The sequence below is a fragment of the Prosopis cineraria genome, unplaced genomic scaffold (assembly GCF_029017545.1).
Source record: "Prosopis cineraria cultivar Desert tree isolate PC_DT_omini unplaced genomic scaffold, ASM2901754v1 PC9, whole genome shotgun sequence".
NCBI lineage: Eukaryota > Viridiplantae > Streptophyta > Magnoliopsida > Fabales > Fabaceae > Prosopis > Prosopis cineraria.
This window is the reverse complement of record NW_026555340.1, coordinates 540,353-554,716: the sequence shown is the minus strand read 5'-3', so window position 1 is coordinate 554,716 and position 14,364 is coordinate 540,353. Positions and strand designations below refer to the sequence as shown.

Genomic DNA, 14,364 nt, shown 5'->3' with positions numbered 1-14,364 from the left:
AAACCAGCCTACGCTACCTAGAAAATAGAACCAAATACAATTTATGTAACATCCCAAAAATTTTAAGACTCAGATTTATTTTAAAAAAAATAAAATAAAATATCGATAATTAAATTAAAATTTAGAATAATTTGATAGAGGTCCAGAGTTTGAATTTTACTAAGCAAAAGTTTGGTTTTATTTGATTTTTAACTATGGGAAAAATTACCAAAGTTGACCCGAGCTTTTGTGCTATAATAAAAAATGTTGGGCCCTTTCTTGTAATTTTCCCCAAAGTCTGATATCAGCTTTTTTAAACAGAAACCAGACGCAGAAATGTAGAAATGAAACAAGAAAAAGAAAGGAAACGCGTGAGAGAGAGAGAAAGGAAGAAGAAAGGAGAAAGAGAGGGAGTTAGGCTCGGATCTAGGAGGCTTTGTGGCCGTTGCAAGCTTGGCTACACGATAGGTAAACTTCCTACTTTAATTCTCTTCTTTTTCTCTTTGTTTTTCTCAATTTTGGAAAAGGAAATTTCTGAAATTTGATCCAAAATGCTTTATTTTTGTAAGCTTTTATTTCTTTGGATCCTAGAGAGGATGATTTGAGTTTCTATATAATGATCTAATATTTTGAGTAGATAATTGGATGAAAAGAGGTGTTTTGGGTACAAATTAAACCCTGAGAGATTGGGTTTTACTCCTCAATGGTTTAAGCCTATTGATTTAGTTATAATTTTGCTATTTGAGCCCAATAAGATTTAAATTAAGGTTTGGTTTTCATTATAAGGGCTAATGGTGAAAGTTGATGACACTAAGTGAAGGTTTTTAATTGATAAAAAATTATATAAATTGGAAATTTGCCTAGTGATGGCTAATAAATGGTTTTGGTGGTTAAGTGATACTATGTGAATGGTTAGTTTAATATATGGACCATTGGGATGGATTATAGCTCATAGACCCAAGTTGTGTGGTATGAGTTATAGTCTTCATTAATGTTATTTGACATGATAAGTGATGTGGATCACTTATATGTTGTAGGAATTGTTGGTGGAATTTGTTCGGAAGTTAAGGAACAAGTCGAGCCCTATTTTGTACAAGAGGAACCCTTTTGGTACTAAAGGGTTGAGGTAAGGGGAATTTATATTTCTTATTACCTTGTTTTAGCTATTTTTGAATAAATATTACTAGCTATCATGCATTACATGTTTTAAAAGATTAAATGTGCTTTATAAGGGGTTATGGGGTACTACTTTGATTATAGTGCAAATATATTTTCTAATTGTTTAACAACAATGTTTTTATGGAAACGAGATTTGTTTACATGTATTTTAATCATAAGGAATAGAAGTTGCACTTAAGGAAGTGTAACTAAGTAAGGTACCTTAGATAGGCTAAGGAACCGTTTAAGGGAGATTTATAAATGTTATACTACCTTAGAGTGTTGAAGTGGTCAATACTTAGGAAAGGTAGACACGAATAAAAGGCATGATCTCGGTAAGAGTTCACCAATGAGAAGGTGTGGACTTTTGATATTCCATGGCACACTGCCAGTACTCAGTGTTGCCTTACGTATTATGGGCTTAGTGCACTAAAGTGGTTAGTGTATTGAGTGTTTGACACCTCTCAGTGGGGGAGGGAATCCGACATATGAAGTGTGAGGTTGAGTGTCTAGGCCAAGGTAGCCCTCACATGGAGAGTAAGTCGGGCTAGCTCTGGGAGGGAGTTAGCTTTGACTGCTCAGGATTCACGTCGAAGGGGCATAGGCGGTTTGGTGGATTAGATCATGCCTTAGATTATGTTTTGTGCCTATGGAGGTACAAGTAGGTATAAGGTTTACCTACGAGTTAAAGAGTGCCAGGGGCATTCTGTTGGTCATGAAAGGTCATACCGGCCTAGGTCTTGCATTCATACATTTTAAATGGCTAAATTATACTATGTTGAATTTATTATTCATTTATTTGATTATGACTTGCTTTGTAATAATCAATGTAGATTTCTCTGTTACTGAGACTGTGGTTGTCTCACCCCTTTCTTTTCAATATTCTAGGTCCAGGCGAAGGAACCAGTGGAGGACGGGGAAAGGAGTAGAGCTAGGGGTTGTTTGTGAATTGTAAAGAACTGCAACCCCTTTCTTTTGAGCAAATCTATTGTAATGTATTTAGGATTAGGGTGCCAGTAGGATATGATTATGTATATATGCATGAGTATGTGTGGATTGTATGGCTTGTGTATAAATTTTTGTTTGCTTGTAGACTTATGGCTAGGAAACTTGGCTATGGTGTGTGGTTTTGATGGATTTATTTAGTAGACCAAGTTTTCACTACAAGCAAATATTTATTTTGATATATATGTGATTTCACAAGCAAATGCAAAGTGGTTGCATTGCAAATGGTGTGCTATGGGCAAACATATACCTTGGATAGAGAGAGTGGGTGCGTGGGCCCCACAGAGATCTCTGAGCCAAGTGAAAATGTTTTGCTTGTGTATTCATATGTGTATATGATATTTAGAATAGTTTTTGGCCACTCTTGTGTGATTTATGCATTTTGGGGGTTTAGGGTCCATTTTGAGAAATGGCACCCGAGTGGTCAAATTTTGGTATAAAGGGTTTTTCTACCAGTTAAATGTTCTATCAGGTGTTTTTAGTCCTATTTGACGTGTCCAAAGTGTTCCCACAAGTTTGTGACCATCAGGATGAGATTTGGACAATTTTGAAAATGGTTTTTACTAAAAACCTGCACTTTTACATCCGGGTGTCCAAATCTTAATCCGACCGTTTGATTTTTCTAAAATTTAGGTCACAAGTAAAACCTTTTATAAAATTTGTGTGGGCTTTGGAACCATGTCAATCGGATGTCGGACAGAGAAACGGAGCACTTCGGAATTTGGTCTGGAGGAGCTGTCATGACAGCAATATATGTTAATGTTGCAACATGCACGAAATTTAATCCGTCTATTGGATCTTTCCAAAATTTGGTATGCTAATAGTACTATTTAAAAGTGACATGTGAAATTTGGAATCGCTCCGATCGGATGTCGGATGATGAAATGGTGCACCCCAGAAGTTAGTCCGGAGGTGCTGTCATGACAGCTTTTTAGCTGTCATGACAGCAAAAATAGTCAATCTTTTAACATGCCTAATTTTTAATCCGATCGTTGGATCTTTTTGAAATTTGGTACACTTATAGTACCCTTTGAATGTGACGTGTGAGCTTTAAAATCACTTTGGTTGGGGGTCGAATGATGGAACGGCACCTCCTGAAAGTTGGCCTAGGAGGGCTGTCATGACGGCACTTTGCTTCCGTGCGCTATAGGTAAATCCTATAATTTTTTTTAAGGTTTAAAATGATTTATTTCTTAAGTTGGTTAGAGGATCAACTCTTTAACCACTCTTAGTTTATTTGAATTATGTGATTTTTTGGATAACACTCGGGGCAAGTGTTACAACTTAGGTGAAAGAAATGAGGCAAAACCAGTTCACTAAGGAAGACGGGGATGGAGGAAGGAAATCTATAATTTTCAGCTTACCAGCTCGCGCTAGCTGAGCCTCTGCACGTTTTCACGTGAACAATAGCTTATTCTCCTGAGTTCCATGCTTCTTTTTCTTTCCATTATAGGAGCATTTTCGTCTCTTCTTAGTGCAAATTAAATACTATTAGGACCTCCTAAACTGCAGTGTAAATTCAGATTTAATTGGTCTTCAGCTGTGAATATCTTTCTCTAGCGATCATTGGCTGTAATTTTCTCTAAATTAAATGTCGTCGCTAAAAGTGGACCTTTTGCAGTGACTTTTTTGTCATCACTAAAAGTTATCGCTAAAATTCTTTTTTTTTTTTTTGCAATGAGCCTGCAAAGAGTTGAGTGACCTAAATTGCTCTGCTTGTAAATGTTGTGTATATGCTTTATCCTTTCCTACCGTCGTAAGCTTGTACAAGGACTTCATTCCTTTCCTATCATAGTAGACAAAACCAAATTGGTTGCCTAAAATGATAGTTTTAGACTTTACTACTATAGTAGCTCTATGCTTGCTTAAAAACTAATATACTATAGTAGGGCTTTGTTATAAGAGTAGGTTTTTTCTAATATCTTGGTAGAGCTGTAGGTGAGTCATTTTTCTATCATGATAGAATTTATGTAGTTCATTTTCTACCATGATAGGGGATCACCTAATGCGGTGGTCAATTTGCATAGATAGAGCTGGCTATTAAAAGGAAAAGTCACCCGAGTGTTGAATAACCTCTTTCTCTCTTGTAAGATGCATCTGTTATATATACCTTAGGGTCATCGGGTTATTCGCTCCATCTTGGACCTAATATATGTCTCTCTCATAGAGCTGTCAATTGTTTTTATTTATTTTATTTAATTCCTGACACATTTGATATATGAAATAGAATGAAACAAAAAGAAAATAAAAAAAACTTCTTATAACAATAATTAAAAACTTAATTACTTATACATAATGATAATAAAAAATGAACTAAATAGGACATAATATCGATTTTCATATATAAGAGAAAGAGAATCCTTTTCACATCTTTTAACCAATTGACGCCATATATAATATAATCCTAAATATTTTCATGATCTTTTGGCCAAGTCTTTACACGAGTCAATTACGTTACAAAGGTTCACTTATTGCAACTTGCTTGCTGTATATGTATATATATATAGCCAATGACACTGCCTATAGGCTTGTACTTGAGTTGCCTTGAGGTATTTCAGTACCAAAGAGAATGTTGCCGTTGAAGTTTCTTTTTACTTTCCCTGCGTCCGTCATCAGTGAGGCATCTAAATTCAACTTTCTTATTGGGATCACCATTCGCTGATCTAAAACCGCCATTATTACTACCAGTAATCCTGGAGCAGATACTATTGATAAAACCTAACTTTTGTTTGTCTTTTGGTTTCTCATCATTATCATCCTCCTCATCAGAGCCCACCAAATAGTCTCTTTCTTCACCAGAAGGGCTATCGCAAAGGTGGCTCTCATCCTCATTATGATGATTTACATTATTCTTCCTCCTGAAGACCAAGGTATTTTCGTCTGATCCTATTCCTCCATAAGGATAGCTTGTGAATGAGTCTTTGATGGGAGAAAATGGATTCTTATTGAGGTCAGCAATGGAGTCAAAGGAAGTCGGAGTGGTGGTTGAAGAAGAGAATGGAGAGAAAGAAGAGGCAGAATGTGGTTCAGAGGAAGATGAACTACTTGATGCTGATGGAGAGTACTCTGAACTTCCAAAGCCTTGGATTTCATTCGTTATTTTCAGAGCCTTTAAGCGTGCTTCTCGTAGTGTTGGTCCACCTTGCAACAGCTTCAGTATTTGGTCAGATATTTTCTGCATTCTTGCTCCCCAATTAAACCTGCCGCAAGTATAGACTTTTATTATGAAATTAAAATAAGTAGGATTAGAGGGTAATTGGGCCCCTAAACTCACTACAACAAACTACAGTGTTTTTAACTTAGAGTCGAAAATAATAGAATTTTCTACAAATATTTATGACCGTCAAAATATCATGTCAAGATTAAATTAGTGTTTTCAACACTACTGGAAGAGAGTTTTTTCAACAACTATTTTGACCCTATTTATTTCAACAACTATTTTATTAAATCTGTCAACTTTTATTTTTTAACAAACTTTTTTAGTATTGATAAAGTTGGTAGAAATACCTTATAAAAAAGATCGGACAGAGAAATATTTTAAAATTTATTTCAATTAATATTTTTTGGAAGACTTCTCACTTTTTTTAGTAAAGGAAAATACGCACTTTTAAAATGTTACATACATAGATAATAGAGATTAGTATAATTATAGACAGATATTTTGATATGTAGTTATTTATTATTAATATGTTGAAAAAAGATATTTATTAACAGCAGCTACTTTGTTCCATTGTGGTTTGTGGCTTTGATTCAAACTTCAAAACACGTGTTCGAGAGCTGGCATCTGAAAGGATATTTATTAACACTCCTTTAATATGCAAAATGATAAAAATATATAGTACTATAAGTCTAGAAGTGTATGTGACCATAAATTCTTTTTTTGTACAGTGCTTCTTTTCAACTTTTAAAATGATATAATGTAGTCTCTACAATTAATAAAAGTTAATTTTAACTGATAGTTGACCAAAAAATGATAAAAAATAACAAAAAAAATTAAAAACAAGTACCCAAAAAATTATAGAAAATGACTAAAAAAATTTTCTAAGTTTTTTTTCTATCATTTTCTTATCAATTAATTGTCAAATTTAACTTGTGTTAATGATAGACGTTACACTACACCATTTTCAAAAGTGAAAAGGAAACATTGCACCAAAAACGAATTTAGGATCCCATACATTTAGGAACCTAAAATTTAAGGGCTATGTTATACTGCTATTTAACCCACATAAGTAAAAGAAATCAAATTAATTTATATCAATGAAGCTTCATTGTGTGTGTGTGTGTGTGTGTGTGTGTGAGTGAGTGAGTGAAAGAGAGAGAGAGAGAGTCACTATATGCGTTCATTGTTTTCAGACTAAAACGGATAAGGTGTCCTTTTTTATTTTTTATTTTTTATTTTATCAATAATTAGACATATTAATTACTTGTGATTCCTTGTGAATAATGCAACATATTATGGGGTCCATTTTGTTCAATTCCAGCACCACCTTGAAATGGCAATAATCTAGATCCCATTGCTAGACAATATGCATATAGTTTCGTTGGTATTAAGGTTTGGAATGGTGTTTCCCATGACAATCACGATTGCAAAAACTTTTTGCATGGTTGTTCCTGATGTCTCCGAGAACCAATTATATATAACTTGCTAGTAAATAAAAGTTATTGTTAGAAAGAAAACCGATTATAGAAATTAGTGATACTATATATATTTGTGACATAAGGGTTAGAGAATATGTGTGGAATTTAGAAAAGTACCCTCTTTCATCAATGTGGGTAAAGCTTCCGACTTCCTCAATGACTTCAGAATCACATTGAAACTCAACAGAAAAGTCCTCTGGGCCATGGGTTAGCAAGAATTCAAGTAGAACCAGTGCTTTGTAAGATCGCCTCCAGTCGTCAGTGTTAAAGCACCCCAATCTATGTTTCAATATACTATAGTAACTAATATAGTCACAACAATATATAAAGCAATTACATTGAAATGACTTCAAAATCACATTGAAATTAGTTCTAATTACGCACTACACTTATTTCTACTACATTGAAATATGTTACTTTAGTCCTTATTATAAGATGCATTTTAAAAGGATTTTTTGGTCCTTAATATAAAGACCCATGGGATATTAATTACATTTTTTAAATATTACATTTATTTAAATTCATTAATTATAAGAAATAATGTAATGCAAATTTGAAAATTTTTTATTTAAGTAGAGGTAAAATGAAAAGTTTATTCTATTTTTAGATAAAATGATTTAACCACCTCTCCTCTGTGAGATAATTAGATGTACTTTATAATAGGGATTGAAAGGAGAATATTTGTATGTATGTATGTATGTATGTATATGTCACGACTACAAGCCCTTTAAATAGAACTCACCCCCAAAAGGCATGTCATAAGGAGAAAGTGCCTAGCTGACTTATAAACCACACTCCATCAATGTGACCTCCTAATGTGGTACTCATAACAATATATGTATTTATGTATGGGTAAAGAAGAAGAATCACCTTTGGTGAAGAACATCAACAATTCTCCAGTAATCATCCACCTCAAAGGACGCTTCAGCAATTCTTGTCATTGTTTTGGCATCTGGGCTACATGGATCCTTATTTGTTGCCTCCTCAGCCAGCCTGCATGTTCATAATAGCAATATTGTCACTGTCCCTATGAACATTTCATCATCTCATTTAATTACCGTTTATACGAATTTTCACTATCATCAATTCATATAAACCCTGTGGTTTTCATAACCCGTTCTCTTTTCTAAAATATTTGGTGATATATATCTAAGATATTACCGAGGCACCTAGTGACGGGGGAGAGGATGTGGTTAGGTGGCGTGGTTCTTGTGATGGGAAGTATATTAGTGTGGCTGAGATGTATACTAGGCCGAGGGGTGAGGAGGAAAGGATTTGGAGTCTGGTGTGGACATGGAAGGGGCCGCGGCAAATCCAAGTTTTGCTTTGGCCGGTTGTGCACAATAGGCTCTTAACTTCATCTAGAAGAGCACGATTGATGGGTGGATCATCTTCTTGTATGCGTTGTCAGGATTGGGGAGGAAGACATTTTGCATGCCTTAAGAAACTGCATTCATGCGAAGAGGATTTGGAAGGGAATGGGTAGAAGGGAGGTTGACAATATCTTTTTGGCTGTTGATTGGAGGGAATGGTTGTCTAAGAATCTAAGTTCTAATTGTGATTGGAGTACGCTATTTGCTGTGACTTGCTGGTTGCAGTGGCACTGGAGGAACAAGGTGTTTTTTGAGGATGGTTTTAGTATGCCTGAAAGCCCTGCTCGTGTCATCTGGAATTTTGTGTAGGAAAAGAAGTATTTTTTGAATGTGAATGTTGGTGTAAGGAGGGTGAACAGGACAATTTTGGTTGGACGGAGACCTCCTGTTGAGGGCTGGCTGAAGCTGAACTTTGATGTGGCCAGAAAACTCTCAGGGTTGGCAGATTGTGGGGTGATTAGATATTGGAAAGGAGAATGGGTTGCAGGGTTTGTGAAGCAAATTGCGAATTGTTCGGCGTGTTATCTCAGTTATGGGATACTACTCCCTTTGGTTATATTTATAAAGTAGAGAGAGAAAAAACAATTTATCTTATTTATAGGTCACATAATTAATTTATCATAATTTTCCCATTTTACCTTCCATTAAGAGAAAGTATGTTTTAATAAAGGCAAAATTTAAAACTTATTAATTTTTTTTAAAGAGGGTTAACAAAATTTAAAGTTTTTCTTAATTCTGATTAAATATGTTGAAAGCCTCTTGTAAATAAGATTATAAGAGTAATTAAATATATAATTTCTCAAACCAAAAGGAAAAAAGAAATTAGGAAGACACTTACAGTTCAGCTTCAGTAACATCAGTAAATTTCAAGCGGGCAACTTTGTACTTTTCTTGTAGAAATGACGATGTCTGCTTCTTGATTTGCTCAAGGAATGGAGTTCCCATTGTGCTACTAAAAATAAACTCCACAATTTGTGTTCACACAAAGAAACTGGTTTTTATGATAACTATACATTATCCAGGCTAAACAAAATTAATATTCTGGGAAACATTTGTTGAAACCCATAAAAGGGATACAATCCTCCCATTATAAAGAGGATAAGGAACCGAATTCAGCTTCTCAAATGATCAAAGAAGAGACAAAGAAGGAAGGAACCACAAATTCATGGATTTCCATTAATGTCGAAGAGAAATATAGAGAAAGAGGGAGGAACCGAAACGTAATAAGGACTGAGCTAATTTTAGAAAATTGGACTAGGTAAAATCCATGATTTTGTCTCTAGCATGCAGTACCCTGAATTTTTTATATTGACTTTTTTTTTAATGATATATCACAGATTATACGGTATAAATAATAATTATATATGTTTTTTATAAATTTGAGGTTAAAATGCATAAAACTCTTTGAATTTTGAGGTAGTTACATATGACTCTCTTCATTTTTAAATGTTTTAAATTAACTCCCCCAACCTTTCATTTTATTTTTCAAATTAACTATTATTTTATTAGTATAATTATTGTCAAGTCAAATTAATGCAATACACATGGCACATGATATGGAAAAAAATATTTTTATTATTTTTTAATACAATTTAAGGAGGGAGAAAATTATAATTTGCATTTTTAACACACATGACGATGCTCTTGTTTTTTTTAGTTGAGAGACATTGTTTTCATTATTTACAAGGTAGCACAACTTAAGAAAAAAATATATAATTTTATTATTCTTTATCAATTAAAACAGTTTTTGATATTAAACAAATGAAAAAAAATATCGAAAATCTGTTATTAATAAGAATCTATGAGTTGTTTTTAACAAAATTGATGCAAAACAGCAATAGCAAAAAAAAAAAAAATCTTTTTCTAAAGCTGCACACACATGCCACTATATTTGTAACATACCAATAACATATTTTTTTATTTGAACAAGTAATGAAAATTTAATTCAAAGGAGAAAATAACAACTACAAACAAATAAGAGTGTGAAAAGAAAAATAAAGCAGATAACAAAATTTATATGACTCATATTAATGGTAACTTTTTAATATTCTTCTTTCCATTTGTTTGATATAAAAAGCTATTTTAAGTGATTAAGAATAATAAACTTACAATTTTTCTCTTAAATTATTTACTCGTGAACAATGAGAACAAAGTCGTTCAACTTAAAAAAATGATAGCATCGTTATGTGTGTTAAAAGTCAAAATTACAATTTCACCCCTCCCTAAATTGTGACGAAAGGTAATAAAAAAAATTTCCATGTCATGTGTCATATGTATTACATTACTATGACATGACAATAACTATATTAATAAAATAATAGTTAAATAATGGTAGGAAACTTTGAAAAACAAAATTAAATGTTAGGGAGGTTAATTTTAAATATTGAAAAGGGGGAGTCATATGCAACTGTTTCAAGGTTTTAGGGAGTTTTATGCATTTTAGCATAAATTTAAATGTAACAATCACATTTAGTTTTACAAATTTATTGAAAAGATTGTGTCAATAACTTCAACTAAACAATTGATTTGTCAAGCCCAAGATAATATACTTATAACTATCATTTGTTCATATCATTTTGATATCATTTTCCCTAGCTTTTGGCACTCTTTAGGGGTATTTAGTGTGTATTTGAAGCATTTTAGATCATTTAGGATAATTTTGTAATTTCCCAAACTTTTGGGGTAAAAGTGCAAATTTCTAAAGATTAGGGGCAAAACTGTAATTTTTGAAAATCAATTCAGAAAATAGAAAAACTCATCATTTGCTAATTTTTAGTTCTTCATTAATTCCATGAGTTTAATTTGAGTTAATTCAACTTAGATTGTGAATTATTTACTAAAACATACATTAAAGTACACACTTCTTATACTTTAATTGTACTTTCCATGAACTTTAGAAGTATATTAGTTTTAGCTTTTATAATCAATAACTCCTAAGAAACTTTTCATAACTAAATTCATCTCCTAATCTTCCATTTAATCACTTTAATTCACTTTACCACATTTCTAAGTTGGATAAATTCATTACACAATAGAATTATTTGTGCACAACTTGCTATTTAATGAGTTCATTGTATTTTTTAAGCCATGGGAAGCTCTTCGATGATGATGGCAAAACCCTTGCATGAAATTGGAGCCTTGGATGAGCTATTTTGGTGATCAAAAGGTCGCAAATGGATGATGAAATCTCAAGAAAACACAAGGATAGTCATGACAATTTCATATTCCAAAATTAATTCCCTTCCCATTATTTTCAAAATTCTCCTTCCATTTTTAAATTATTAGTTGTCTTCCATTTCCATTTATTGTCATTTAAATAATTCATTTTCAAAATTCATAGCTATACATGAAACACCATGTGAAAGGACCCTTAGATGCACACAAGGCTCACATTACTTTAGGGCACTTAGTGGGTGTGAGTATGATTTTTAGTCATTAGATTGATCTAAATGAGGCTCAAACACCCTAAACTAGTCTAAATTTTGTGCTCCATAACGACAACCCCCTCATTCACATTTTTTTCACTCATCTTCAACCTCCATTCATCTTCATCTTTTCTCTCAAAAACACCCATAAATCCTAGAATATCTTTGACCATTTCTCCACCTTAAAACCCTCCATTTCAATATCTAAATCTGCCATTCTTCTTCTCTCACCTGATTGTGTGGTGAATTTTGGTAATGTCAAGGTAGACATTACATCACTCACAATAGTTTTAGGCAAACCATCCAATCTCACAATTTCTTTAAAGAACAAGTCAGCAATATTCACAGCATCATTTGTCTTAGAACAAGCAATAAAATGGGCCATCTTAGAGAATATATCAACAACCACAAAAATGAAATCTTTTCTAGTAGAAGATTTAGGCAATCCAATCATAAAATACATAGATATGTGTTCCTAAGGATGGGAAGGAACAGGTAAAGGCGAATACAATCCATGAGGTTGAACCTTATCTTTCGCCTCTCTACACTTAATGCACTTAGAACAAATGGCAATACATCTTTCCTTGTATGAGGGCAAAAGAAATGCTCAGATAAAATAGCTAGGGTTTTCTTAATCCCAAAATGTGCCATCAAACTACTACCATAGGCTCCCTTGGTTAACAACTCACGCATAGAAGAATTAGGAATGCACAATCTTTCCTTTTTAAATAAAGATCCATTAAATCTATAAAAATCATTTAATCCATGATTCTCACAAGATTTTCAAATATCCCCAAAGTCAGAATCAAATGGATAAAAATTCTTTAGAACTTCAAATCTGAGTAATTGAGCATAAAGGTGAGTAAGAAGACTATACCTCCAAGATAGGGCATCGGCCACAACATTTTCCTTACCTTGCTTATGCTTAATCACATATCAAACTATCTCTATGAATTCAAGCCAACAGGCATGTCTCTTGTTTAGCTTGCCTTAGGATTTAAAGAACTTTAAGCTCTCGTGATCTAAATGAATAATGAATTCCCTTGGCCACAAGTAATGTTGCTATGTTTCTAGGACTCTTTTCAAGGCATATAGCTCCTTATCATAAGTAGAGTAGTTTAAGGCAGCTCCACATAACTTTTCACTAAAGTAAGCAATCAGTTTAGAATCTTGCATTAAAACAGCACCTATACCAATCCTAGAAGCAACATACTCAATCTCAAAAGCTTTATTAAAATCAGGAAACACAAGTAAGGGAGCATTAGTTAACTTATCCTTTAAGGTTTGGAAAGCCCTTTCTTAAGCCTCACCCTACTTGAAAGTCATATGCTTCTTAACTAGCTTATTAAGAGGTGTAGCAATAGTGAAGAAATCTTTAACAAATCTTCTGTAGAAACTTATTAAGCCATGAAAGCTTCTAAGTTCAGTTGCATTCTTGGGAGTTGGCCATTCACGAATTGCAAACACTTCTTAACATTAGCATAAAGTTTATATTTTCTAAGAATGTTAAAGACAATTTACAAGTGATTCACATGTTCAACCAAAGATTTGCTATAAATCAACATATCATCAAAGTAAACCATAACAAATTTCCCACTAAAATTTCAAAAAAACATGATTCATTAAATCTATGAAAGTACTAGGAGTATTTGTCAAGCTAAAAGGTATGACTAACCATTTATATAGACCAAATTTAGTTTTAAAAGTAGTTTTCCATTCATCTCATTCTTTCATCTTAACCTGGTGATATCCACTCCTAAGATCAATTTTAAAGAAATAAAAGGCACCATGCAACTCATCTAACATATCATCTAATCGAGGCATAGGATAACAATATTTCACTGTGATTTTATTGATGGCTCTGCAATCCACACACATCCTCCATGATCCATCTTTCTTGGGCACCAAGATGATCGGTACAGTATAAGGACTTAAGCTCTCACAAACAAAATCCTTTTTCATCAACTACTCCACTTGGCGTTCAATCCACACACATCCTCCATGATGCATCTTTCTTGGGCAACAAGATGATCGGTACAGTACAAGGACTTAAGCTCTCACGAACAAAGCCTTTTTTCATCAACTACTCCACTTGGCATTCAATCTCATTTTTCTCTTCAGGGTTTACCCTATAAGCAACTTTGTTAGGAATGGAAGCTCTAGGTATGAAATCATTTCTATGTTCAATTGCTCTCAAATGAGGAAGTCCATCTAAGACCTCATCAAGGAATAAGTCTCCAAATTCTTGTAACAAAGAAATGACACCAGAAGGCAGAGAAGGATCAAGTACATCAGTAGAAAAACAAACATCCTTACAAACAAGCAGTAAAACTTGTTCACTCTTCACAGCCTCTTTAATCTCACTTTTTTTATCACTCATATTTTTACTCCTATTTTTACCACTCTTCTTGCTTTTCTCTTTCTTTTTCTTTCCCACTCTATCTTTTGCTTTAAGAAACTCATCTTTTTGCTTTTCTTTTTCTCAAGTTTGCCACACTCCATCAAATCTTTTCTTTCTTTTTAAGCTTGAGCAATCCTCACTTGATCCTCATAAGCTTGAATGGGCTTAAGAGGCATAAGTACAAAAGTCTTTCCTTTAAATGGCACATGATAACAATTCCCATATCCATCATGAGTGGCCTTGCTATCAAACTACCATGGCCTACCAAGCAAAATATGACCAACAAGCATAAGAACTACATCACACAATACTTCACAAGAATATTTCTCAATAGAAAAGGAAATCAAAACTTGCTTGTGAACTCTCATTTCAGCACAATCACTCA

The 14,364-nt window shown here is 33.4% G+C and overlaps 1 protein-coding gene across 1 annotated transcript; it reads right to left on the bottom strand.

Moving 5' to 3' along the window:
- Nucleotides 1–4,534: 4,534 nt before the first annotated feature.
- Nucleotides 4,535–9,191, bottom strand: LOC129319499 (uncharacterized). Its single transcript, XM_054964596.1, has 4 exons — nt 8,992–9,191; nt 7,651–7,773; nt 6,898–7,059; nt 4,535–5,342 (listed from the first exon to the last, which is right to left on the bottom strand). The coding sequence occupies exons 1-4, from the start codon at nt 9,096–9,098 to the stop codon at nt 4,697–4,699; spliced, it is 1,038 nt and encodes a 345-aa protein (XP_054820571.1). The 5' UTR covers nt 9,099–9,191; the 3' UTR covers nt 4,535–4,696.
- Nucleotides 9,192–14,364: the final 5,173 nt, after the last annotated feature.

Bases quoted from the DNA above. Each gene is read 5' to 3' on its own strand.
- LOC129319499 (XM_054964596.1), bottom strand. From the start codon at position 9,098: ATGGGAACTCCATTCCTTGAGCAAATCAAGAAGCAGACATCGTCATTT. The intron at 7,060-7,650 runs GTGATTCTTCTT...ATTGAAACATAG, and splicing joins GTTGATGTTCTTCACCAAAG to ATTGGGGTGCTTTAACACTG. The intron at 5,343-6,897 runs GTACTTTTCTAA...TACTTGCGGCAG, and splicing joins ACCCACATTGATGAAAGAGG to GTTTAATTGGGGAGCAAGAA.